The 25,130-nt window shown below is 45.1% G+C and overlaps 2 protein-coding genes and 1 long non-coding RNA gene across 6 annotated transcripts in view; 2 read left to right on the top strand and 1 right to left on the bottom strand.

Annotated features, from left to right (window-relative positions):
• TCP11L2 (t-complex 11 like 2) overlaps positions 1 to 7,265 on the top strand; it is a 30,316-nt gene extending 23,051 nt beyond the window's left edge. For all 4 annotated transcript variants that reach the window (XM_075938455.1, XM_075938445.1, XM_006137991.4 and 1 more), the window contains one exon: positions 652 to 7,265. In XM_075938455.1, the coding sequence (XP_075794570.1) occupies positions 652 to 896 (245 nt within the window). In that variant the 3' untranslated portion in view covers positions 897 to 7,265. The remainder of the gene's footprint in view (positions 1 to 651) is intronic.
• Positions 4 to 6,894, bottom strand: LOC142830900 (uncharacterized). Its single transcript, XR_012906429.1, has 3 exons — positions 6,764 to 6,894; positions 6,443 to 6,524; positions 4 to 291 (listed from the first exon to the last, which is right to left on the bottom strand). It is a non-coding gene; the product is annotated as an uncharacterized LOC142830900 (long non-coding RNA).
• Positions 7,133 to 25,130, top strand: part of POLR3B (RNA polymerase III subunit B) — a 121,468-nt gene continuing 103,470 nt past the window's right edge. The window contains exons 1-6 of the mRNA XM_075938432.1: positions 7,133 to 7,264; positions 10,743 to 10,775; positions 18,012 to 18,068; positions 18,154 to 18,218; positions 18,701 to 18,776; positions 19,610 to 19,710. Of these exons, the coding sequence (XP_075794547.1) occupies positions 7,193 to 7,264; positions 10,743 to 10,775; positions 18,012 to 18,068; positions 18,154 to 18,218; positions 18,701 to 18,776; positions 19,610 to 19,710 (404 nt within the window). The 5' untranslated portion in view covers positions 7,133 to 7,192. The remainder of the gene's footprint in view (positions 7,265 to 10,742; positions 10,776 to 18,011; positions 18,069 to 18,153; positions 18,219 to 18,700; positions 18,777 to 19,609; positions 19,711 to 25,130) is intronic.

The following is a 25,130-nucleotide window of genomic DNA, read 5'->3' as shown; positions in this document are numbered from 1 at the left end:
GTTCTCTAGTTGTATGCATAATTTTTAAAAAATAAATGAAGGCTAATTGCCCGTCCATACTGTAAACTTTAGTGTATTAAGTTAAACACTGTGTTTTTGTGAAAATGTTAATGAAAATAACTTCCTTACAGTAAATATTGGGTCATAAAAAGTGTACAAACCTGTGCTGCTTCTATGGTTTATATTAAAACAGTCTTCTGAAAGATTAGATGGGGCAGGGAGGACAGCAAAGCTAGAAAGAGTCCAGAAGTATGAGTGAAATTCTCTGATTCTGGAGTGTTCTCTGTGAACCTAGAAATGCCAGGATTTCAGAGGAGAATATTAGTTAATTTGTGGGTTGTGTGCAACAGTGAAGTATCTACCTCCTGGTTTAACTCAGTCGTCATTATAGTTGCACATCTTTCACAACATAAATCCTAATCCTAACATGAAGGCTGCCTCTCTACGATGGGCAAAATTTGACTTGTTCTGAATTGAAAATAAAGGGAGAAAGATAGGGAAAGGTAGCATTGAAGCTGTGTGTCTGCTTGTTTTGATTCTTTCATGTACTAGTGTGTGAAATATTTCTAAGGCAACTGTGGCTTAATGCTTTTTGGATTTACATGTATATGGTCTATTCTGTCCTAAATTGAGTTATCTTCTCTGTTTCAGATAAACGAATCCAGCTATATATGAAAAGCCTACTTACTCCTCCAGGCATTCAGAAATGTATGCCTACAATTCCAGGAGGCCTTGCTGTGATTCAGGCAGAGATAGAATCTATTGGATCTCAGTATGCAAGCATTGTGAATTTTAATAAGCAAGTGTATGGACCATTTTATGCAAATATTCTTCGAAAACTGCTTTTTAGTGAAGCACCAATAGGGAAAACAGAAACTGAAGCTTCTACTAATTGAGGGAAAAGTGTGCTCTGGTTGTGCATCCACCTCTTTTTCCCTTCACGGTATTTATTATATATTGTGAACTCTGTTCCCTCAATGTGTATAATTTACTTCAGTGATTGTTACTGAGACCGGGATAAACAGGTGTATCCAAAGGAGAATAAATCCTATACAGCCGGTCCCCGACTTATGAACGAGTTACGGACCAAACTCTTGGTTGTAACTTGAAGTGTTCGTAAGTCGGACCCCATTCATTTACATGCGACCGCGCTGTTCGTAAGTGCGGATTGCATTTGTAACTCGGGGGACCGCCTTTATGAACACTTAATGGGAGGCTTGGTCGTAAATACGAACAGTCGTAAATCGACCATTCATAACTTGGGGACTGGCGGTAATATATACAGGTAAAGCTTCCAAAATTCATTGGAAGGCAACACATTTTTATATATAGATATATATAAATTTCATGGACTAAATCTGTTTAATGGATTTTAATACTCATTATACCTGATCACAATAAGTGTGGTGTTCTTCTTCTTCCTAAGAAAGCATTTTTGACTTAGTGTAGATTTGGAAAGGTACCTCCTGGTTTTGCCACTATTACAGTTAAATCAATGGAACTAATAAAAAATGTACTAAATACATTAAATTTAGGCTATGTCTACACTGCAAGGTTTTTGTGTGGCGCGTCCACACCTCAAAAGCGCTTTTGCGCAAGTAAATCAGCAGTAAAACAGCAGAACCAGAGGGCTTTTGCTGATGTAGGTAAACCTCCTTCTACAAGGTATAACTCCCTTTTGCGCTACAGCTATTGCGCAAAAAGGCAAATGTGAACGCTCCAGAGGAGTTTCTTGCGCAAGAAACCCCTATGGGAAAAAGCACAGGTGTTCTGATGGCCATTCTGTGAATGGCCATCAGAGCTTTCTTGCGCAATAGTGTCCATGCGATGCACTTTGAGGTGTGAATGTGCTCTTGTGCAAGAAGTTTTTGTGCAAAAACTCTTGTACAAAAGGCTTCTTGTGCAAGAAGTCTGCAGTGTAGATGTAGCCATCCTGGTGCAATGACATAAAATGACAATTTTAGTTCAAATATATGTAGAGTGCTTTATTGGTGACTCACTACATAACAATATGAATCAATCCTTGAAAGACTTAGCGAGGAAAATATAGTGTAATTGAACTTGTTACAAAGCAAAGGATCAAATTAGGTCAAATCCTAGTGTGTTTTTGAAGATCAGAATTTGGCATACATTTCCCTAGTACATGCCAACATTACTGTATTGGTGTTAAGTTTACCAATGATAGTGTGAATATGGGCTTGCAAAATAGAAACATTTCAGAATTAATGTGATCCAATACTTAAAGATGACAGTTTAAACATTTGTATTCCTTGGAAAACTAACTTGGATGCTGACTTCCATTTCCTTAGACAAACAAAAAAAAAGTTACCTATTAGAGGTCATATTGTCCTTTAATTAAAATTTGGAGACCTAATCTGCTTTTTTTTTTTTTTTTTTTTAATATACAGTGGTTGCACCTTTGATCTTTAGAGGTGCTTAGGCACCTCTGAATTGGGACTTTTTAAACCTCTGATTTTGAAAGCATTTATGCACAAGAGTAGCCTTATTGACGTCAATGGAACAATTTGAGTTTAAAGTTAAACATATATTTAAATGTCTTGCTGGAGCAGGACCTAAATTTCAAAAGCGAGTAATGGTTTTATTCACTGACACTGGATGCTTCAGTTTTCTTGGGTCTCAAGTTCAGCATTAAAAATCACTGATTTCTAAAAATTTAAGCCAAAAGCTATTAATTCCATATGAATTAGGCCAATACTGCAGCTTGAAAGTTGACCTGAGACCTTAGACTCATAGGCTGTGTCTACACTGCATCCCTTTTCCGGAAAAGGGATGCAGATGAGACAAATCGGAATTGCAAATGAAGCGGGGATTTACATCTCCCCCGCTCCATTTGCATGAACATGGCTGCTGTTTTTTTCCTGCTCGGGGCTTTGCTGGAAAAAAGCGTCAGTCTAGATGGGATCTTTTGGAAAATAAAGCCTTTTCCGAAAGGTCCCTTATTCCTGATTTTTAAGAGGAATAAGGGACCTTTTGGAAAAGACTTTATTTTCCGAAAGTTCCCCGTCTAGACTGGCGCTTTTTTCCGGCAAAGCCCCGAGCCGGAAAAAAGCGGCAGCCATGTTCATGCAAATGGAGTGGGGGAGATGTAAATCCCCGCTTCATTTGCAATTCCGACTTGTCTCATCTGCATCCCTTTTCCGGAAAAGGGGTGTAGTGTAGACACAGCCATACTGTCATGAATGGGCTTTGGAGCAGGCCCTATAAAGTCACTGAGGTCTTGCAGAGACTGTTGAATTGGACCTTTGATATAGGAATAAGCTTCTAGAAGTCTACACAATGTACACACATTATTTTGCATCTCTCACATTATTGGAGATGAGTGCTGAAATATTCAATGTAAAATGTTTCTATCTTGATCAGAATTAATCAAATATATAATGATAGTATTTGAGACTATTATAGTGAATTAGTCCTATTTTTAAATGTCAAAAATATAAACTTTGTCTGGTACAAGTTTCCAAGTATCTTCCTAATGTTTTATATACAGTATATTTTTAATTAAAAATAAACTTTGCCCATATAGGATTAATGTGCCATACATAATATATAAAGATACAGTACAACTGGTGTATTTCTCATGAAGATCTAAAACATCTGGGTATTAGTAGCACTATGGGTTTTAGTCCAATCTCCTTTTTTACAGAAATAGGCTTGTTTGTTTGAACAGGGAAATATGCTTTTTAGACAATGTCTCAGACTAGTACTGATCTCCCAGGAAAAACAAAGCAGGATTTTTAATTTTGTTTTTTGTTTGTTTCCATGTGGGACTAAGCAATAGCAGACCCATGTATTAAGTGAACATTCTTTTGGACACCTGTCAAAAACTACTACTGAAATTCTCTCTATGTTCACATGGGAGTGAAGGGAGACTAAAAGGTCTCAAATTGCAACACTTCTCAATGACTCCTCACGCCATTTCATCTTTATACCTTGTTAAAAATATCGCATCAAATAGATGAGTACAGATTTTTCAATTTGAGAAACTCAAAATTGAAAGGAGTTCTTACTTGCACGCTTGTTACATTGTGAAGTAGTACATTGTTATCTTCATGAATATGGGGCTTACATACATAATTCATATGTATCAAGAGACGAATATATCCCAAAAGCTGAAAAGGAGAGTTCTCTTAGTAATTCCCTAACCTTGGGAAATCTAAATTTGTGCGCTGGGCCTAAAGAAAAGATTTTATTTTTAACATGTACAAAAATTGTATCGTAACACTTTTTTATCATAGTGATTTATCTTTCTAAACTTCCTAGAAAAATTTTCTACACAAAAAAAATTTACTTTGAGACCTGTTGGAACATATTTTAGTTTAGAAACCTCTAATCTCTCTGGGAAATTGTCACTGTAACTTCCTACTAGAAAATGAGGATACAATAATTTGCTTGCATTTGACTTTTTAAAAGGGCATTTTATAGCATGGTATATGTTGGTGATGACTTAAACATTACAATTAGGATACATTTTAATAATGATTTGGATGTAGATGTTTCTTCTAACTTTTGTCTGTTACATTTGAACTATGAGCATGCAACTTCCAATCTGAATTTTGTTTCTTGAAAACAGGCAAATTATGTAGCAGCAGCTTTAGTAGATGAAGTACAAATGAATTTTTGTGATGTGCATTTTTTTGTAGGCATTAAAAGTTTATGATAAACCTTTGGTGAGAAGTCATTCATGCAAGCTGCTTCTCAGTTTAAATGTAATGCATTCAGCTATTTGATACATTATTGCAAAATGAATCTTGACACAAACCACAAGTTAAATTAACTGGTAAATAGAAAAGGATGAATGATGTATTAACATAAATGTAAAAATAAACACTGAATACAGGTATATTAAGCTATATAATTGTTAAAATAAGTGTGTGTTGTGTATAAACACACACACAGAGGCCTAGTTTAGTACAACCCCCCCCCCCCCCATCTTAAATTTTTTTGTAAAGGTTATATTTAGTTTAAAATAGTTTTTTTCCCCCCAGGGATTACCAACCAGTCCAAACCAGCTTTTCTTGAGGAAAAATAACTAAAAAAATGTAAATACAAAACAAGACTGTAACTGATTATTTAAATCAAGGTTTCCTGTTTCTGAGTTAAGAGCCCATCAACTGCATGGATTGATTTATTTCCCTTTTAAATGTTTTCATTCATATTGTAGGTTAGATGTCTCTGACCTAATGCTTCTAGAAATGTTTACTATAAAGCAGCATCCATCACTTGTAAAACCAGTTCACAACATGTCAGTTTTTAAAGAAATAACTCTGGTCCAAACTAACTGTTAGTTTAACACTATTGACTTACACAGCCTTCAGAATTCTAATAGTAATAAAACAGTTTACTGCAAACTCCACAGCCTGCTTGGCCTTGCATCTTTAACTATCCCACTTGGTTGTCATCTATCTGAGGAAAACAACAGCATGCACTAATGATTCTATTTGTTTTATCCAAAGATGTTAAAAACTGGGATGTGTTTTTAGGGGGTATGGGTGGAACTCATTACCAACAAAATATCACTGAGGACAAGTACTTAAGATTAAAAATGGATGATAAGAACATTCGTAGTTGTATAAAGTAGGATAAAAGTGTTAGGATATCTAATCTCCTCCTTTACAGAATAAGCTAACTACTAAGTTTAAGAAGAAACTCTTCCCCTGGGGCAAGTTATTATGTAATTTTCAACCGTGGTATTCCTTGCACTTTATTCTGAACATCTGGTATTGGCCATTTATGAGCACCAGACATGATATCAGAATAATGGAACAGAGGATGTGGCAATTCCTGTATTCCTTACTCGTTTGCATAGTAGAGATCCTTGGGTGCATCAGAGGTGCAAACTATTATTGAAATATGACTATCGTCTTCTTAGAAAGCATACAGTGATTTGTTTAAGTCTCCAGTGTGACCTTGCTTCTGAATGATGCCTAAACATTATTACATACATCTTTTAACACAAGATCAACATAGGGACTTTTATTGTGCATGTTGATGCTTCTAGTAAACAGTTGTTTTATTCAACTGGAAAATCCACCTCCACTGAAAGACAGGAATGTGATTTGTGTGTATTCTTCTGAGCTTCTCTTGAGAATCCCAAAAATCCACATATAAGGCTCAATACATTGAGTCGATAGGTGGCCTTGCAATTCCAAACCTAAAAAGTTCTTGAGGAAAACTGCAATGCTTGTTGTGGAGAGTTTTGTGATTAAAGTACATCAGTGTAGGATTCAGGAGATGAGAGCAAATCACTTTTCTTGTTCCTCATTTACAAAACGGAGATTACAGTAATTTGTTACCTCACCACAGTATTGTGAACATAAAATTGGAAATAACTGAAGTGCTGAGAGCACCACAGCATTAAAACTGGAAAAAATATCACGACTGTTGCATACTGACATTGTCGCTTTGCAGAATATAAACTTACCCTTAGAAGATAATGGGACTGCATCGGCACTTTCAAACCTTTGTTCTCTGCAGAAGGTCAAAGTTGGAGTTTGTTGGTTTGCCTAGTATTTGAGAGACTATTTTAGTTCTTAACCCTCTGAAATCCTAGCCGACTGCTAAGGGGGGGGGGGGGGAAAAGTGCAGACTACAACTCTGGCTCATTTGTTCTTCCCGACTTTACAGAGACGGTAACAGCGGCTTTCCCATGCAATACAGTGTCCAGCAAACAGTAACCAAGGGACTCGTCTACTGGAATAATATTGCCACACAATTATGCAGGGGCTACGTGCTGGCTTTGTACCAGGTGCGTTCCGACGGAGCCTGCGATGCTCTGCCCGGCACGATACCGCGCCCCCTGGTGGCTGAACAGCAGAAGTTTAACTTTCCGTGGCACATGCCGCACTCAACCCCCACCCAGGCCTGGCTGGGAGTGTGGGTGGGATTGGGGAGCTGATTTTAGAGGAGAGCCTGCTGCACCCCTCCCCCCACCCCAGGACGCTTCAGTGGGACATTTTCACTCAGGCAGCTTCCGGGCCCCTGAGCCGGGAGAAGCTGCTCGCACAGTGCGGGCGCGTTCCCCCCTCCCCCGGGCCGTTAAAAGAGACGGAACGATTCCGCAGCGCCTCTTGTTGTAGAGGGGGCAGGTTTCGTCGTCGCACAGCGTGTCCCTCGCGGGGAGCGTCCGCCAGCTGCCGTGTCCCTCCCGGCTCGCCTCTCTGCCGCGCTCGCCATGGACGCGTTAGCGGTAGAGCTGGGGACTCTGACCCCGGAGCAGGCGGCGGCTCCCGTGAACACGGTGGAGGTGAGCGAGGGGGTGAAGGCGCCGCCAGCCCGCAGAGGAGGGGCGGGCCCCGAGCAGCGGAGCCCCCGCGAGCTGTGCCCCCTGCTGCGCATGCGCGTCGCCCCATGGTGCGGCTGCAGGGGGCTTTCGGGGCTCTGGAGACCGAGTCCCCGAGTCAGCTGTGGCGCATGCGCGGGGCTCCGCCGGCTTTTCCACGCTGCCCAGTTCTCTCCCAAGGGAGGGAGCTCGCTCTTCTAGGCTGGCTGCTTTGCCAGGTGGCCCCCGGGGCTTGGGGACAACAGGCACCTGTATAAAGCCCCACATGTCGGGACTCGTCCCTATAAAATCAGGACATCTGGTCACCCAACTTCTCCTGCTAACCATCATCATAGAAACAAGCTGATATCTAACATCTTGTGCTAATTGAGGCCACCTCTTCTTCAAGCTGCAACTTTGCTGTGTGTGAAATTACCCCCGCTGAGATATCAGGCACCACCATAGCACGTGAGCAACATAAAAGTTGCTAGCCATAGCAGTGTTCCTCCCGGACTTTGTGGCATTTCTGGTACTTCTCCTCCTTCTTCAGGGTAAAAGTGCTGTCTGGGTTTGCATTTTTAGATTTTAATCCTCTGTTCCTTTTTTTGCTAGTGGCTTAGTGGACAGAAGGGAGGTGTCAGAAATGTAGCCTTTAAATCAAGGTGCACAATGCAAAGAGCTCAGCACTGTATTCCATTGCAAGGTTAACTTGTTATATGCTCCCTTTGAGCCTCATCTTGCAAGTAGGATAGTGATAGAAATGTAGCCGTGTTAGTCTGGGGGTAGTTGAAGCAAAATGCAGGACAATGTAGCACTTTAAAGACTAACAAGATGGTTTATTAGATGATGAGCTTTCGTGGGCCAGACCCACTTCCTATTTGATCTGAGGAAGTGGGTCTGGCCCACGAAAGCTCATCATCTAATAAACCATCTTGTTAGTCTTTAAAGTGCTACATTGTCCTGCATTTTGCTTGCAAGTAGGGTGAGCATCTTTTCAAAATGCAAAAAGAAGACGCATGCAAGAACCCTCCCTTTTGCGGGTCCTCCACTTCCACCAGAAACCCTCCTCCAGCCAGATTGGAAACTTGGAGCCAACTGTGCTAAGAGCTACCCAGGGATCTTTGGTCACTATGGGGAGCCCTAGACCTTCCATCTGCCCTGAATGGGCAGCCAGAGTCCATAAGAGTGGTGCCAAACCTGTGTCCCTGCCCCATGGGGTGTGCTGCCCAGGAACTGGTGGATACAAGGTCTGAGTCTCCAGGGCTCCACACAGGGACCTGGGCTCTGTGAGCAGCTCTTATTACTATCTAGCACCAGCTTCTGGCGGGGGATGGGGAGGAGGAGCAGGGGGCAAAACCTTGTGGAGAAAGAGAGCTTCAGCCCACCTGACTAAATAGGCTGACGCTATCCATAAGCCTCTGGTAGGTGCAGAATGGCACCATGGGAATCATTTAGCCTGGAACCAGGACTTGAAACGTACGTTGGTGGGACTGTGCCATCCAGTTAGGGAAGGTGGTTATCCTGCCTGGGGATGTTGGATGCTCAGTACTTCATGGAATTAAGCCTATATGTAGTAGGCACAAAAGGGTTGAGGCTGCCACTTGCACACTAGTTCCATCATGATTTTATTTGCTCTTGTAGCTGCCCTGAAACTAATTTTGTGCCAGTTTTACTTGTGACGTGCATGAGTTTATCATATAGGGTAAACCATGCAAAGTTATAACTCTTTATTGAATTCACCTTCCTCCACATTCATGTTTGTTCAAACTACTACAGTAAACTTCCAATAATCCGGCACCTTTAGGACCCAGGGGGTGCCGGATTATCAGATATGCCGGAGTATAGGAAGGGGGCCTATGAGGGTCTGGGTGGAGTTGGGGGGCTGTGCCCCTCGGCGCTGCGGGACCAACCCGGTAGCACCCCAGCTGCTCTGCCCCCGGCTTCCCCGAGTCAGCCACTGGTTAGTTTAAGCAGCGGCTGAATCGGGGAAGCTGGGGGCAGAGCAGCTCCAATGGTCCGGCTGCCCGGAGCACTTCCGAGTTCCAGATGATGCCGGACCATCAGGAGTGCCGGACCACTGGAGTTTTACTGTACATACCAAAATAGTTTGTCATAAATCCTGCTGTATCCCTTTTAAACATGGGAGAGGGGAGAGGGGAGGGAAACAGAACTTGATTTGAATTCAATTTTTCCTCCCTAGATTTGAAATGTAAACATTAAGTTGCTTCCCTTATTTTTTATGATTTTTGCTTTTCTCTTGTGGAATTGTGAATAACAAAGTTGTACTAAAAATCTTAAACAACGAATGACGGAATAAAAATTAACTAAATTTCATGTCTTTGAAAGCTAGTGAAACAATATATCTGGGACTCCACACTCCAGTATACATATCCATGACAATTCTTTTTTATTTATTTGAAGTTAATTTTAGAATTGAATTATTTAATGTTAAGAATCTTTGCTGCCTTTGAATCTTGAAATACTTGTAAAGTTAGACATACTGTCAACCCACAAGTCACATTTGTCTGAATATTTAGAACCTATTTTTTAATTGTAGTAACATCTGAGATTCCTGTACAGCTGAAACACGTTAAAAGAAAAAAGTCTTTTATGTTTTCACATTTGTACATTTGACAGCAATTTGTGTTTGGCTGTGTATATTAGTATTTGTAGGATTAGGACCATAATTCTCTCTCTCGCTGAAAAGACCCTGATAAACATCAATAGGAAAATAAAACATTTTTAAGGAGTGTCTCTTTTTTTCTTTTAAAAAATTAATCAGGACATAGTATTTAAATGGTGTTTTCTTATAAGCTTGTATTTTATTAAATTAGTCAGTTTAAAAACATGTAAACTGTGTTCCTTCAAGTATCTTGATTATAGTTTGTATTGCACAGGTGATTACTGTATTATTTAAATTGTCATTTGCTTGTTCATGTTACTAATTTTGATTGACTTGTTATAGTCCTTTTTATATACATTGACTTGACTTTAAATAGTCTTAATGATATAAGTTGGCATACCAATTTTGTAATGTATAAAAAATGGACACTCCTGTAGGAGTGTGGAACCACCCCTGAGGGCATCCCCCTGCCTCCTCCTCCTGAGGCCCCCACCCGCCATTGCTCCTCTCTATTGCTCACTGCTACCCTTCCTCCCCAATGGGCTGGGAGGGACTTTCCTGCAGATTCAGGGCTGAGAGCTATACTTGTCAGATGCAGGTCAGAGGTAGCCCCAGCTGAGTCTGGGCTAGTGTGGGTGATGATTCGGCACCTTTCCACCTCCTCTGCCTGTAGTAATTGGATTTTGAGTGTCTGATCAGTAGATCTGACCAGACACCATCAGATCCCCAGACTTTCAGGCAAAAACTGGACACCCATCAATCCTGCATGGAAGAATAACGATTAGGCTTTTTAGATTGTTGTAAGGTACACTCCTATTTCATTTTTTGTGTTTGTTTTAGGAAAAATGGAGGCTTCTTCCAGCTTTTCTAAAGGTCAGTGTTGCTTTATGTGTTTCCTTTGTACATGAATATTTATGCTCTTAAACTGAAAACCATTTAACTAGTGAAAGACGGATGTGCAGTAGGCAGTGGTTTGACAAGATTAAGACACAGTTCCTTTATCTTTAAAACCCAATGCATTCATTTTAAAATCATATGTCAGCATATGTCTAATTTATAAATAATGATAGATCCTCATGTTTCCTTGACTTTTTGTTTGCCCTCTGCGCCCAGGATATTTTTAAGGACAGGTCAGAAGCAATATTCCCTCTAATCTTTTCCATCCATATGTGAATTTTTTTTTCCAGTGGTGTGCAGAATACATTTTATACGTATTGAGGCATGTGCCTATGTGCACCACCAGTCGAAACAAAAAAATCTAGCTGTGTGCGCTCTGCTAATCAGCTGCGAGGCATTTGAATATCTCTTGTCTGGCCACACAAGTGCACAACTTACAAGAAACACCAGTCACAGGCTTCTGTGAATTTTTGTTTATTGTTGGCGACCTGTCCCAAACTTTCAGGAAAAATACCTGTGCTAGAATTTTAACCTTACTTATCACATTTCTCTCCCAAATTTAGTGTCTTCAGAGGAAGTTAGAGAGAAGCGGTGGATGTGGTATACTTAGACTTTAGTAAGGCGTTTGATACGGTCTCACATGATATTCTTATCAATAAACTAGGTAGATACAACTTAGATGGGGCTACTATAAGGTGGGTGCATAACTGGCTGGATAACCATACTCACTTGCCAGCTGTCTACACTGTCCGCTTGAATTTGCGCAAGAACACTGACGATCTAATTTAAGATTGTCAGTGTTCTTGCACAAATATTATGATGCTCCCGCTCAGGGATAAGCCCTCTTGCGCAAATGTATTTGTGCAAAAGGGCCGGTGTAGACAGGGGAGAACTGTTTTGCGCAAAAAAGCCCCGATGGTGAAAGTGGCGATCGGGGCTTTCTTGCGCAAAACCGTGTCTAGATTGGCACGGATGCTTTTCCGCAAAAAATGCTTTTGCGCAAAAGCATCTGTGCCAATCTACACACTCTTTTCCGCAAATGCTTTTAACAGAAAAACTTTTCCGTTAAAAGCATTTGTGGAAAATCATGCCAGTCTAGACGCAGCCAGAGAGTAGTTATTAATGGCTCACAATCCCGCTGGAAAGGCATAACAAGTGGGGTTCCTCAGGGATCTGTTTTGGGACTGGCTCTGTTCAATATCTTCATCAACGATTTAGATATTGGTATAGAAAGTACGCTTATTAAGTTTGCAGATGATACCAAGCTGGGAGGGGTTGCTACTAATCTGGAGAATAGGGTCATAATTCAAAATGACCTGGACATCCTATTTACCTCAGACCATTTCTCCAATTTGAAGTTTAATAAAGACAAATACGAAGTGCTCCACTTAGGAAGGAACAATCAGTTTCATACATACAGAATGGGAAGTGACTGTCTGGGAAGGAGTATGGCAGAAAAGGGATCTAGGGGTTATAGTGGACCAGAAGTTGAATATGAGTCAGCAGTGTGATGCTGTTGCAAAGAAAGCAAACATGATTCTGGGATGAATTAACAGGTGTGTTGTGAGCAAGACACGAGAAGTCATTCTTCTGCTCTATTCTGCACTGGTTAGGCCTCAGTTGGAATATTGTGTTCAGTTCTGGGCACCGCATTTCAAGAAAGATGTGGAGAAATTGGAGAGGGTCCAGAGAAGAGCAACGAGAATGATTAAAGATCTAGAGAACATGACCTATGAGGGAAGGCTGAAGGAATTGGGTTTGTTTAGTTTAGAAAAGAGAAGATTGAGGGGGGACATGATAGCAGTTTTCAGATCTCTGAAAGGGTGTCATAAGGAGGAGGGAGAAAACTTGTTCATCTTGGCCACTGGGGATAGAACAAGAAGCAATGGGCTTAGGGTTTAGGTTGGACATTAGGGAAAAGTTCCTAACTGTCAGGGTGGTCAAACACTGGAATAAATTGCCCAGGGAGGTTGTGGAATCTCCATCTCTTGAGATATTTAAGAGTAGGTTAGATAAATGTCTATCAGGGATGGTCTAGACCAGTGTTTCCCAATTGGTGCTCCGCGGAACCTTGGGGTTCCGCGGAGCACAACGAGGGGTTCTGCAAGGAGCCGGTGCTCCCCCGCCCCCTCTGAAAAAGAGAGAGAGAGCCAGCTAGCCAGCATGGAGCTGGTCCCGACCCTGCGCACGCGCGTCCTCCCAGCCCGGCCCCAGAGCGTCTCTCCCCTGGACCTGTCCCTGCTGTGCCCGACCTTCCCTGAAGGTGAGCGCCGGCCCCGGGAGCGCTGCAGATTGGCCACCCACGCTCTGGGGGGGAGGGGGCGCCGGCCCCGGGCACACGGCACTTGGGGGGGACCCGCCCCCGGGCGCGCAAGTGTCCCCGCCCTTTGGCGCCCGGCGAGCGAACGGCAACACCCCCTGGCGCCCGGCAACCTCCAGTGGTTGGGGACCACTGCACCAAAGGGACAGGGGTGGAAGAGAGACAATTGCCAGGGGGCCAAGCACAGACAATGAGGAAAAGGGCAGGAGGGGAGAGGAGGTGTCAGTGGGAGGGGGACAGGGTGATGCTGGGAGGGGAAAGGGTAAGGGCACTGGGGGCTAGAGGGGGAGCGGGAGGTGCTGGGAGAAGGCTTGAAAGAAGGGGTGGGCATGAGGAAGGCTGGGATGGAGCAAGTCATGTGAGAGGGCAGAGGGGCATGAGGGGAATGGGGGCAGAGGGTGGTGAGGGGTGGGCATCAGGGAAAAATGGAGCAAAGGGGGCAGGGGAAGTGAGGGAAGGGGGAGGCACCAGGAGGGTGCAGGGGTAAGAGAAGGTGCAGGTGCCAGGGGATTCTGGAGGGACCACCATCAGAGGAGAGATGCAGGGCAGGTTTGTAGTGGGAGGTGTTAGAAGAGGGGATGAGGAGGGATAGCTCAAATGATCAGAGTGGGGCTACTGGAGAAGTGGGCACAGGGAGGAGAGAAGGGCTGGTGGAGGGGGTCAGGTTGCAGGAGGGCTGAGGACAGTGAGAAGAGCAGGAGTCAGGACAGCAGAGGAGGGTGAGGAGTTGGGGACAGCAGGCACCAGGGGAGCTGACATGGCAGCAGAGGGAAAAGGTAGAGGTTTAAAAATATTTATTAATAACTTGGGTGGCACATCCAAACAAGCCACATGAACTCAATACTGGTGCACAACACAAAATTCATTTTGCTCATGTGAGGAATCTCTTAGGCTATGTCTACACTGGTTGTTTCTTGTGCAAGAACACATCCACTCTTCCATGTGCGAGCTGTGCTTTTGCATAAGAGCATCTATGGCAGTGTGGACACTCTCTTGTCCAAGAAAGTGCCAATGGCCATTTTAGCCATAGGGCTTTCTTGCTCAAGAAATTCTTGTTGCCTATCTACACTGGCCTCTTGCGCAAGAATAGTTGCTCAAAAGGGCTTATTCCTGAGTGGGAGCATCGTAGTTCTTGCGCAAGAAGCCCTGATTTCATACATGAGAACGTTAGTGTACTTGCGCAAGAACACACGGCCAGTGTAGACAGGCAGCAAATTTTTGCGCAAGAGCGGCCGCTTTGGTGCAAGATCGTGCCAGTGTAGACACAGCCAAGGGGAGGGAGGAAGGCAGGGGCAGGGAATCAGCACTGGCTCAGCATGTCTACATGGTTTGGGGGAAGGTGCAGGGAAATTGAGCTCAGCTGGGTTGCAGAGTGGGGAGGTCTGGGGGGCTGGGCTTGTGTGTGTGTGTGTGTGTGTGTGTGTGTGTGTGTGTGTGTGTGTGTGTGTGTGTGTGTGTGTGTGTGTGTGTGTGTGTGTGTGTGTGTGTGTGTGTGTGTGTGTGTGTGTGTGTGTGTGTGTGTGTGTGTGGCTCAGAGCTCAGTTTGACTGCAGGAGGAGGGAGGTGCCGAGAACCGGGGCTAGACTCAAGGGCTATGTCTAGACTGCAGGCTTCTTTCGAAAGAGCCTCTTTCGAAAGATCGCGTCTAGACTGCAGGCGGATCTTTCGAAAGAGCAATCCGCTTTTTCGAAAGAGAGCACCCAGCGAGTCTGGATGCTCTCTTTTGAAGAAGCCCTATTTACATTGTAGAACGCCTTCTTTCGAAAGAGGAACTTTTGAAAGAAGGCGTTCTTCCTCGTGAAACGAGGTTTACCGCCATAGAAAGAAAAGCTGCGTTCTTTCGAAATTATTTCGAAAGAACGCGGCTTGAGTCTGGATGCAGGGAAAGTTTTTTCGGGAAAAGACTACTTTTCCCGAAAAAACCCCTGAGTCTGGACACGGCCAAGGGGAGGGAGAAACAGGGAATCGGCTCTTGGCTCAGCAGTTTTGTGGGGCTCGGAGGAGGTGCAGGGAAACGGGGATCAGCTGTGCTGTGGGGGAGGCATGCAGGGAACCAGTGCAGGGCTCAGCTGGGCTGAGGTGGATGGGGAGGGCATACAGAACAGATGGGCAGCTCAGCTGGGCTGTGAGGGGCTGCAGGGAACTGGTGCTGCACTCCCTTGGACTGTGAGGGATGGTTTTGGGGGAAGTGCAGGGAACCAGCAGGGGTGGGCAGCTTAGTTTGGTTGCAGGGGATAGAGGTGCAAAGAAGCCTAGTGGGGAAGGGAGGGGACCAGGAGCCCTGAAATGACCTCCCCGGTCCAAAAATTCCTCATCTGGGACCAGTCAGGTCTAGAGGGTGCCAGATCAGGGAGGTCCAACTCCTACCCAAGTCCCCTCCTCGCACCCTCCCTCGTAGCCAGACACCCTACATCCAGCCTGCTTCTCCACCCTACCTATCTGGTCTGTACCCTACCCAGACCTTGTCCCCTTCCGCCCCCCAGCTCCCTCCCAGATCCTGCACCCCATCCCTATCCCGCTCCTTGGCAGCCCTGCCATCCACCCTAGCACCGCCCTGGCCCCAGCACCTTGCCTCACACCACAGGACTCAGCACCGCCCTGGCCCTGGCCCTGGCCCTGGCCCTGGCCCTGGCCCTGGCCCTGGCCCTGGCCCTGGCCCTGGCCCTGGCCCTGGCCCTGGCCGCGGCCCCAGCACCCTGCCATCCACGCTAGCACCCAGCAGCACCCTGTTCCTTGTCCCAGCACCCTGCCAGTCACCCTAGTGCCCAGCAGGACCATATCCCTGACCCCAGCACCCTGCCACCTGCCTGTCCCAGCACCTTGCCCCAGCACCCTGCCACCTGAGCCAGCATCCTTCCACCCAGCAGCACCCTCTCCCCAGCACCCACTAGCATTCTGTCCCCTACCCCCACCAGCACATTTGGGACCACATTAGTGAGGCTTGGGGTTTTTTGGAGGAGCTTTTTTTTGTTTTTTTGCATCTCACTTGTGTGGCCCCAACTGACTTTTCTGTGGGTCAGTGACCTTTGACTCAAAACAGGTTCCTCACCCCTCTCACATATAAAGACAATGCTAAAACCTTTTGAGTTTGACATAATATTTTATTTAAAAATGAAGCCAGGTCAACAAGCTCCCATTTCACTGCAATATCATAACACTCCTGCACCACCTGACCCCAAATCTGAGCCTATCATACACTGGAACCCCCGTCCTGAGCCTCTTACATCCCCACACTCCTGCATCCCCACATCCTCAGTCTTCCGCCACAACATTCCTCCACCATCCACACATCACAAATCTGTGTCCTGAGCCCATGATACTCACAACCTTATTGCCCTGAGTCCCTCACATATCCAGCCCAAACTCCTGCACCCTCATATCCACAAGCCCTGGCTTGCTCAGCACCCCAACCTTCCACCTGAACCCAACACTCCCCAGCCTAGAGCCCCCTCCCTGAGTCAACAGCCCTTTCTCCTGCATCCAAATTCCCTCCCAGAGCTTGTACTTCTCACCCCTTCCCGCACCCAAATCCCTCATTCCCACCCCACACCTCACTCTCACTAGGTTGAGACAAGTATAAGGGCGGGGAATAGCAAGTGATGGAGAGGAGGGGAACAGAGCGGATGAGGCCTCACAGAAAGGAGATGGGGGGGGGGGGTCTTGGGTCATGAATTGGTGGGTCCCTCTCTCCTCCCCTCCCCCCCCTTTTTTTTGCTTGACAAACCTATGGGTTCCTTGAAATTTTGAAAAGCTGAAAAGGGTTCCTCAGCCAAATAAAATTGGGAAACACTGGTCTAGACAGTATTTGGTCCTGCCATGAGGGCAGGGGACTGGACTCGATGACCTCTCAAGGTCCCTTCCAGTCCTAGTATTCTATGATAAGTTGTCTGAGTCTTTTTTCTTTTCTTTTCTTTTCTTTTCTTTTCTTTTCTTTTCTTTTCTTTTCTTTTCTTTTCTTTTCTTTTCTTTTCTTTTCTTTTCTTTTCTTTTCTTTTCTTTTCTTTTCTTTTCTTTTTTCAGCTTCTCACATCTTGCTGGACCTCTTCTTTCTCTCCCACCTTATAGCTGTAACCTGAGTTTGCTCTTTCACCTTTTCCTGTAATACCATACAGTTCTTCTTCTTCCAGCTTCAATAAATGATTAATACCCAGGCATCTGACAAAATGGCAAACTGACAAAAATGTTAATTCACAATGGCTTTCCCAATTATGCCTGCACACTTATGAGGTTCAGTGTTATGCATAGTTTGTGTTACAAAATTAGTACATTTCAGTTGAGGCTCTGTTGAAATTGATGGAATTATGGTGGCATAAATCTGGAGACTTCTGGTACAGACTCAGTTTAGTCACCCTGTTGGTTTTCAGAACCTCTTGAGCTAAAAAAACCTTAAAGTTGATCCAGAAACAATTATAAGTATCTGAAGTGGGTTTTACCCGCAAAAGGTCATTATTTTATATATTATTTCTGTTAGTCTCTAAGGGTATGTCTACACTATGAGACAAAGTTGAATTAAGATTTGCAACTTCAGCTACGTTATTTGTGTAGCTGAAGTTGAAGTATCTTAACTTGGCTTTTGGTGCTGTCTACACTGTAGGAAGTCGAAGGAAGAACACTCTTCCTTTGACTTCCATTACTCTTTGTGAAAGCAGGGTTATCGGCATTGACTGGAGTGCCCCTCTCACTTCTAATTAGCTGTGTTAACTAGACCCACTAATTTGAACCCTGGAGGATCAGCAGCAGCACCTTTGATCTTTCTCTGTAGTGTAGATGTACCCTCAGGTGCCACAGGACTTACTCATTGTTTTAAAATACCTACATGTTAATTTTGGCATTGCTTTTGTGATTGATTTTACTGAGGCTAATTCTTCTGTATATGTATTTTTTGGTTTTAGGTGAAAGGGCTTGTGAAGCAACACATAGACTCATTCAACTATTTCATCAATGTAGAGGTATGTTTCCTTGGTGGAAAGGGAATAGGCCTACATTTACAAAAGTCGTATGACTCAATTCTTTTTTTTTCCCCCTTTTTTTCAGATAAAGAAAATTATGAAAGCCAATGAAAAGGTCACAAGTGATGCTGACCCAATGTGGTATTTGAAGTAAGCATAAAGTTGATTTCTGTATTGGTAGTAGTACATGTATTACTTTGCATAATCATTTGTAACTGATTATAAAAATGTACGTGAAGTTGCATTGTGATATACGAGTGTGGTTTACCTTGTCCTACTCCAAATAAGAGATCACTGTAGAGCTTTGAGTGACTACATTAAATCGTGCAGTAAAAATACTTTCTAGTAATGGTTTTTCAGTAGTTTGGTGAATTTTCATAATTGAAGGGGCCAGTTTAACTCTTCATTTGCAAAGGCAACTTTGCTTTTACCATTGTATATGAATTCCAAGACTTATTTCAGATGGAGCATAGTTCAAGTGCTATGGGATACCCTAGGAGGACAGTTGCAATCTATTTATCTTTAGAATGGGAAGTTATCAAAATGAATTATGTTGAAAAAAGGACACTGTTTCCTTCAGTTCCACGACACAAATATCTTAGTGACTGATAATGGAAATGTTTATATTACAGATACCTCAATATCTATGTGGGTATTCCAGATGTTGAAGAAAGCTTTAACGTAACAAGGCCTGTGTCTCCTCATGAGGTAATAGTGAATCCAACTGTGAATTTTATTTCATGTTTACTGTTGGGATGTGTGGGTAGATATTGTGTGTAGCTTTTCCTATACAGTATTTCTTTGCTGTTGGGAAAGAGTCTTATAGTGGTCCGGTACATTCCTAGTTTGGGAAAAGAGGGCAATATTAGTTAATGTTCTAACTGTAAGAAAAATCACTCCAGTGGTTGTAAAATGACTAAATATGTGAATAACTAATTGGTAATTTTTTAAAATCTCCTCTTCTGATTCTAAGCAGCAGGCCCTCCTGATTAAACCAAAGTAAATAAAGACTGTGATAAGATTATTCATATTTCATAGAAAAACATCCTTTAAAGAACACTAAAATGGCAAAATCAACCACTCATAAGTTAGAAAGTGCCAGAATTAAAGTTGTTTGTATAATATTAATTCTGTCCCTCATGCACTATGACATACCTGAATCAAAACACCAGATCTGAATACTGGTGGGCATGGGGAGTTTTGAAATCCAGATCTCAATTTTTGCTGATTAGTACTACCTGCATTTAAGGACGGTACCATTGCATTAAAAGTTAAACTGCTTCATGTGGCCATAGTGTTTCCATCTGAAGAAGCATTTACTCTGGCTGCTGTGGAAAACTTACAACTTTTTTTTAATGAGACTTTGACAGACAAAATCCAAGGAATTCAAGACACTGAAGAGACTCCATTTAGCTCTTTTTTGCTTTCATCCTTTGTGATTATAGGTGGGAAGCCATGCAAAAGTGTGATCTTCTCAGTAGATCTTGAGACTCTCCACTCTGAAGTAAGGGTGAAATATGTCTGTTTTGTCTTTCTTTAAGTGTCGCTTGAGAGATATGACCTACTCTGCTCCAATTACAGTGGACATTGAATACACTAGAGGTAGCCAGAGGATTATTCGCAATGCCTTACCCATTGGCAGGTAAGATACTCTTATCTTGTTATTTATATCAGTTTTTGTGTGTGCCATAAATCCCATTGGTGTGAAACTTAATCACCATATTAAAAAAAAACAAGGAAAATGAGTTTTCCCGCCTTCAAAATTAAAATTCAAAACAAGCTTGAAAGTGGAACTTGAGGAGTAGAAACTGAGGATAGGCTTCTGGTTGGTTGGTTTCCAAATAGCTCTTATTTTTCCAGAGCTTCTGGAAGTTTTTAATTTGAATTTCTTCCTCAAAATTTGATTTATGTCTAGTTAGAGTGGGAAATTCTCTAAAACAGAATACTAGCACCTCAAGCAGGGCAATTTCAAAGCAAAAACTTAGGCACACTAGTCTTGCACCTTATTCACCTGCATTGGAGACTTTTGGGGATTCTGTTACTGAAAATGAATGGTAAAAACAATGAATGAAAGTATCACTGGATTCCAATCTTGATTAAAATTCTACCATTTTCAAGTCTAGATTGGATATTGTAAAATGACTATTTTGAGTACTGTAGATGTGTCTGTGTAGAAGCAAGAAAACCAATTGAGCAGACCAGTGTTGTAGTTGCTAGTATGTCTAAGAATATTGAGTTGCTCAAGAAAGTGGATGAAATGCTTAAGGAAAAAAGTTTTGAAAATTCTACAGCACCAGAGGACCCAAGACTGCATAGTTTTCACTGGGACAGGATTCCAAAATTCCTTGAACTAGATAAAACAACTTTTCTAGAGAACCGGGTATAACTGGCTAAAACTGAAGGTGGCCTACAGAGATTATTTCCTATATTACTTGAAAAATAACACAGACTGGATATTGGCTGCTAGCAGCAGCAGGAAGAATTTAAGCTCCAAACATTCTCTAGTGCCTGAACGATTCCCAAAGCAAAATAATTTCTTTCAAATTTGTCAAGCAAACATAGGTATAGAGGCAAACTTAAGTGTAGATAACAAATCATTCTGATTTCTGTGCCTTTTAATTGATTGAAAGATCATTTAAAAGAATTTCTGGGTACAGATAGACCCTCCATGCAGTGAATTTGATGATGTAATACAAAAAATCAAGTAAAAGTGCATTTGTGTGTTAACGTGTATGTAGTGATCACTTCTCAACATACTTTTACACTGTTCATCAGACACAGTGATATATTGTGACTACAGGAAGGAAATACAGCTGGATAAGCACTTAAATTGTCATAATTTCCTTAATATTTTTTCTCGATTTTTCTACATTTTTAAACAGTGGAAAGAAGAGATTTCCCAAGTGATCTCTTCCCTGGTTTTTCTTGGAATTATTTGAGTGGTGGCAGCGGATTCTCCAAAATCTGGGTATTAGGATTGTGGGGCGAAGTTTTTGTACCGGAGCCTGTAGAACAGTGTTTCCCAATTTTATTTGGCTGTGGAACCCCCACCACATTTCGCTGCGTTCCATCGAGCAAAAAAAAAAAGAAAAACCCCGCTGCCACGTTTCGTCGGGTAAAAAAACCCAACCGCAGCTCTTGTCTTTTTAAGAGGGGGTAGGGGAGTGGCAACTCTTCACAGAACCCTTGCTTTTGCTTCGTGGAACCCGAGGGTTCTGCAGAGTACCAATTGGGAAACACTACTGTAGAGGCAAGGTTTTGGAGTGCTCTTGCCAGTCCCCACTTCTGCATTCATCGTGCCAGAGTGGGAAACAGCCTTGTCGCCTCCCCATTAAAAATTATTGCCCACCCCTGAGGTAGATCCTTGGTTGTATTTAAACTCAAGTGATTTGTGCTTAAAAAGATTGGAGACGACTGGTGTATACCTTTGCATCATTTACACAACTAGTTATCACAGAAGTACTATGAATGATTTTACTATAAGAACCCCAGAATAGCTTATTAACCAACAGCAAAAACTCAAACCTACATTGGCAAAAAGGAAACAGTTCAATGAAACGTTCCTGGGATCACTGACTCTCTTTGCGTAGGTTATGCATTATAGCACTTGGGGTTTTTTACTCATTTTGTCAGAAATATTTGAAGATGTTACACAAAATGGGTTGGAGTTAAAGGAAAGAAACTTTAACTCTATTTTCTTTTGTTACTTCTGAGCTCTATTGTTTGGGGACCCTTGCTTCTTAAAAGTTCAGAATATTTTCTCCAGTTTTGTCATCACTATGGGTGTGTCTAAACTACTGAGTTGTTTTCGAAAAGTGGCCTTTTTTCAAAAAAAAAAATTCACCTGCGTCTAGACGGCAATCGTGTTTCCGAAATTAAATCGGAAGAACGCAGGGGTTTTGTTGACATTGGTAAACCTCATTTTACAAGGAAGAACGCCTTTTTTGAAAGAGCTCTTTCGAAAAAAGGCATGTGTGGATGCGGGAGAGGCAGCTCTTTCGAAAAAAGAGATCTCCAGGAAAAACCCTGGTGGACAATCCGTCTATACTAATCACAGCTCTATAGTTCCTGTCTCCAGCCAGGGCATAAAGCTACAGGCACCCGGGGAAGCCGTTGTGGCAGGAAGCCGGCTTCAGGGCAGCAGACTGATTGCGCAGTGCTCCCTGCCACACCAGCTAGCAGACATGGCACAACCACAAGACTTGCGATGTCTCCTTGGCCCTTCCAGGGAACTGGCCCAAGGGTCCGAGGACCCACCCAAAGGATACAAACGCCGGGCATCTTCCTGGTCAAGGGCTGAGATCCAGGCCCTCCAGGAGCTCTGGACTGAGGAGAAGTCCCTCCAGGCCCTTCAGTCGCGGTGCTGAAACGCCAACACCAATGGACAAATGGCCAAAGCTCTGGCCCACAGAGGCCATCACCCTCGCACCCTTGATCAAGTCCGGGCAAAGGTCAAGGAGCTGCAGCAGGGCTATGCTTGGGCCTGTGAAGCCAGCTCCCGCTCCGGAGAAGCACCACAATCCTGCCCATATTACCAAGAGCTCTGCCAGATCCTGGGGTGTGGGGAAGCACAGTCTCCACATGGAGTCGAGGTTGGAGACGCCCGGGGTCACCCGGCCGGAGCTCCAGGAGGAGAAAGATGACAACCAGCAGCTGCAGGAGGAGGAGGACACAGGCGGAGTCCCCCAGGCCCAGGACACCTCCCAGGCATCAGCTGATGGCGGGGAGGGAATATCAGGTGAGTGCTGTGAGGTTGGCGCACACACAGGGCCGGGGAGGCGGGTTCATGGGATGGGACACCATCGTCACTCAGCATGCTTGGCCTGGACAGCGTGCAGCTGGCTGTGCACGTGCAAGCACGTGCCATGGCGGCGTGCGACATGTGGTCTCAGGAGCCAGTCCCAGAGCACACACAGACTGCTACTCAGTGCCTAGGGGGAGGCCCCACACACATCTGACCCCTGGGAGGACTGTCCTCCCCGCGTCATGCACTGTTGGAAGCAGGCTGGGCACAAGGGCATATGCCTGACCGCACACAGACTGATGAGTGTTGCACGTAGCTATGTGTACACGTGTGAGGCACCACCCGTTCCCACATACAGTGCTGCCAGGTATGGGGGCGGAGGGAGGGCAGGGCAGGGATGGCCAGGCTGCTCCAGGCTCCTCTCCCACACCTGGGAACCCACTCTGGCCGGACACTTCCCTGGCCTGCTTGTCCATGGAGGTGGGGAGGGCATGCAGGATGGTCCCTGGGCACCTCAGGGCCCCTGTGAGGCTGGGGCTGCTGGGCAGGCCACACATGGCCTGACTCTCGGGATATCAGCGTCCCCTCTACCAACGACAGTTGCTCACTGCTCACAGAGGAGGGCAAGCCCTCAGAGCCAGTGTGTGCGGGGATGACGGACCGCCTCTCCCTCTTGTCCTCCACAGCCAGACCAGCCGTCGATGAGGGGTGAGCCACAGCCAGCCGGCCGCAGGCATTGGCGGGCACACTAGGACCTAATGCGCCAGCACATCATGATCATGCAAGATCTTCAACAAGGCGTCGCCCAGAAGTACCGCGAGGAGGCCGAGTGGTGTGATTGCATGTGGAGCGAGCTGGTGCGGCAGGGAGACAATATTTGTGTCACGATTTGGGAGGTCATGGCCTACCCGGGTCCTGTCCCTGTTGCCGCTCCCCCTTCCATCCCTGAGGCAGCTGCAGCCTCCGCTCCTGCCCAGCCCCCTGTTCTCCCAGGCTCCACCCAACCCTGAGCCCGTCGAGGTCCCTGGGCCCAACACGGAAGTTGCAGGTGCTCCAGGCAACACTTCCAGTCCTGAGCTCCCCTCCTAGTTCCCAGCCTCCCTCCACATTCTGAGCCCCCCTCCAACCCAGTTAATAACAGTTTTTATAAATTAAAACAAAGTTTATTTTCAAATCCAAAATGGTGTCTTTATTGATTGTCCAGGGAATGGGGGAAGGGATAGGGTTGTGTTGGGAATGGTATTGGGGGGCAAGGCACAAGCCCCCATTGGGGAGGCCCTGGGGAGAGTTACTGGGCTCCTTCAGAGAACCACTCCCTCAGGGCTTCCCGGATGCGCATCCCCAACTGATGGGCCTGGCAGATGGCAGCTGTCCAGGGCTGTTCAAACAGCCTCCCCTCGCCACCAGCCTCTGTCCCCCACCGTGGGAGGAAGGCCTCCCCTTTGCTCTCTACCAGGTTGTGGAGCATGCAACACACAGAGACCACCTCGGGGATGTTATGCTCCCCCATGTCGAGGCGGGTCAGCAGGCACCTGAACTGGCCCCCGAGACGCCCGAAGTCGCATTCTACTGGTAGCTGAGCCCAGTTCAGGTGCGCATTAAACTGTTCCTTGCTCGGGTCCAGGTGGCCAGTGTATGGCTTCATGAGCCACAGCATCAATGCGTAGGCTGCGTCGCCCACGATGCAAGATGGCATCTGCAGGTCCCCAAGTGCAAAGTCCCGCTATGGGAAGAATGTTGCAGCCTGCAGTACAGACAAGAGTAACGAAACATGCGGGCATCATGTGCGCGGCCCGACCACCTGGCACGAATGTCTGTAAATTGTCCCCGGTGGTCGACCAGGGCCTGCAGCACCATCAAGAAATAGCCCTTTCTATTAATAAACTGGGTGGCTCGAAGGGGGCGGGGGTGCGCGGATCAGGATGGGTGTCCCATCGACCGCTTCTCCGCAGTTGGGGAATCCAAGGGCAGCAGATCGGGCCATGATGGGGTCCACGTCTCTGAGGCAGATGATCCTGTGCAGCAGCACAGAGTTGATGGCCCTCACCACCTGCAGAAGAAGACATAGAAACACACAAAACAGAGAATGAGAGGGGGTGCCTGAGCCCTTGGGAGAGGTGCCTGTCCCCCTCGTCTCTCCTCCCCCCCAAAGACCCCAGGAGGCTGCCCCCCCAGCAGCAGGGCTGGGTGAGGCCAGGACGCCTGCCTTCCCCCCCCCCCCTCCGGGGGGCTGGGCTTTGTCTCCTTCCCCCAAAATCCCTCTGCCCGTTCCCAACGGTCCCCCTTTTCCAGCCCCCACCCTCCGTAGGGACTGTCCC

The sequence above is a fragment of the Pelodiscus sinensis genome, chromosome 1 (genome assembly GCF_049634645.1).
Source record: "Pelodiscus sinensis isolate JC-2024 chromosome 1, ASM4963464v1, whole genome shotgun sequence".
Classification (NCBI taxonomy): Eukaryota; Metazoa; Chordata; order Testudines; family Trionychidae; genus Pelodiscus; species Pelodiscus sinensis.
The sequence above is the reverse complement of the archived record's forward strand: the minus strand, read 5'-3'. Positions and strand labels throughout refer to the sequence as shown.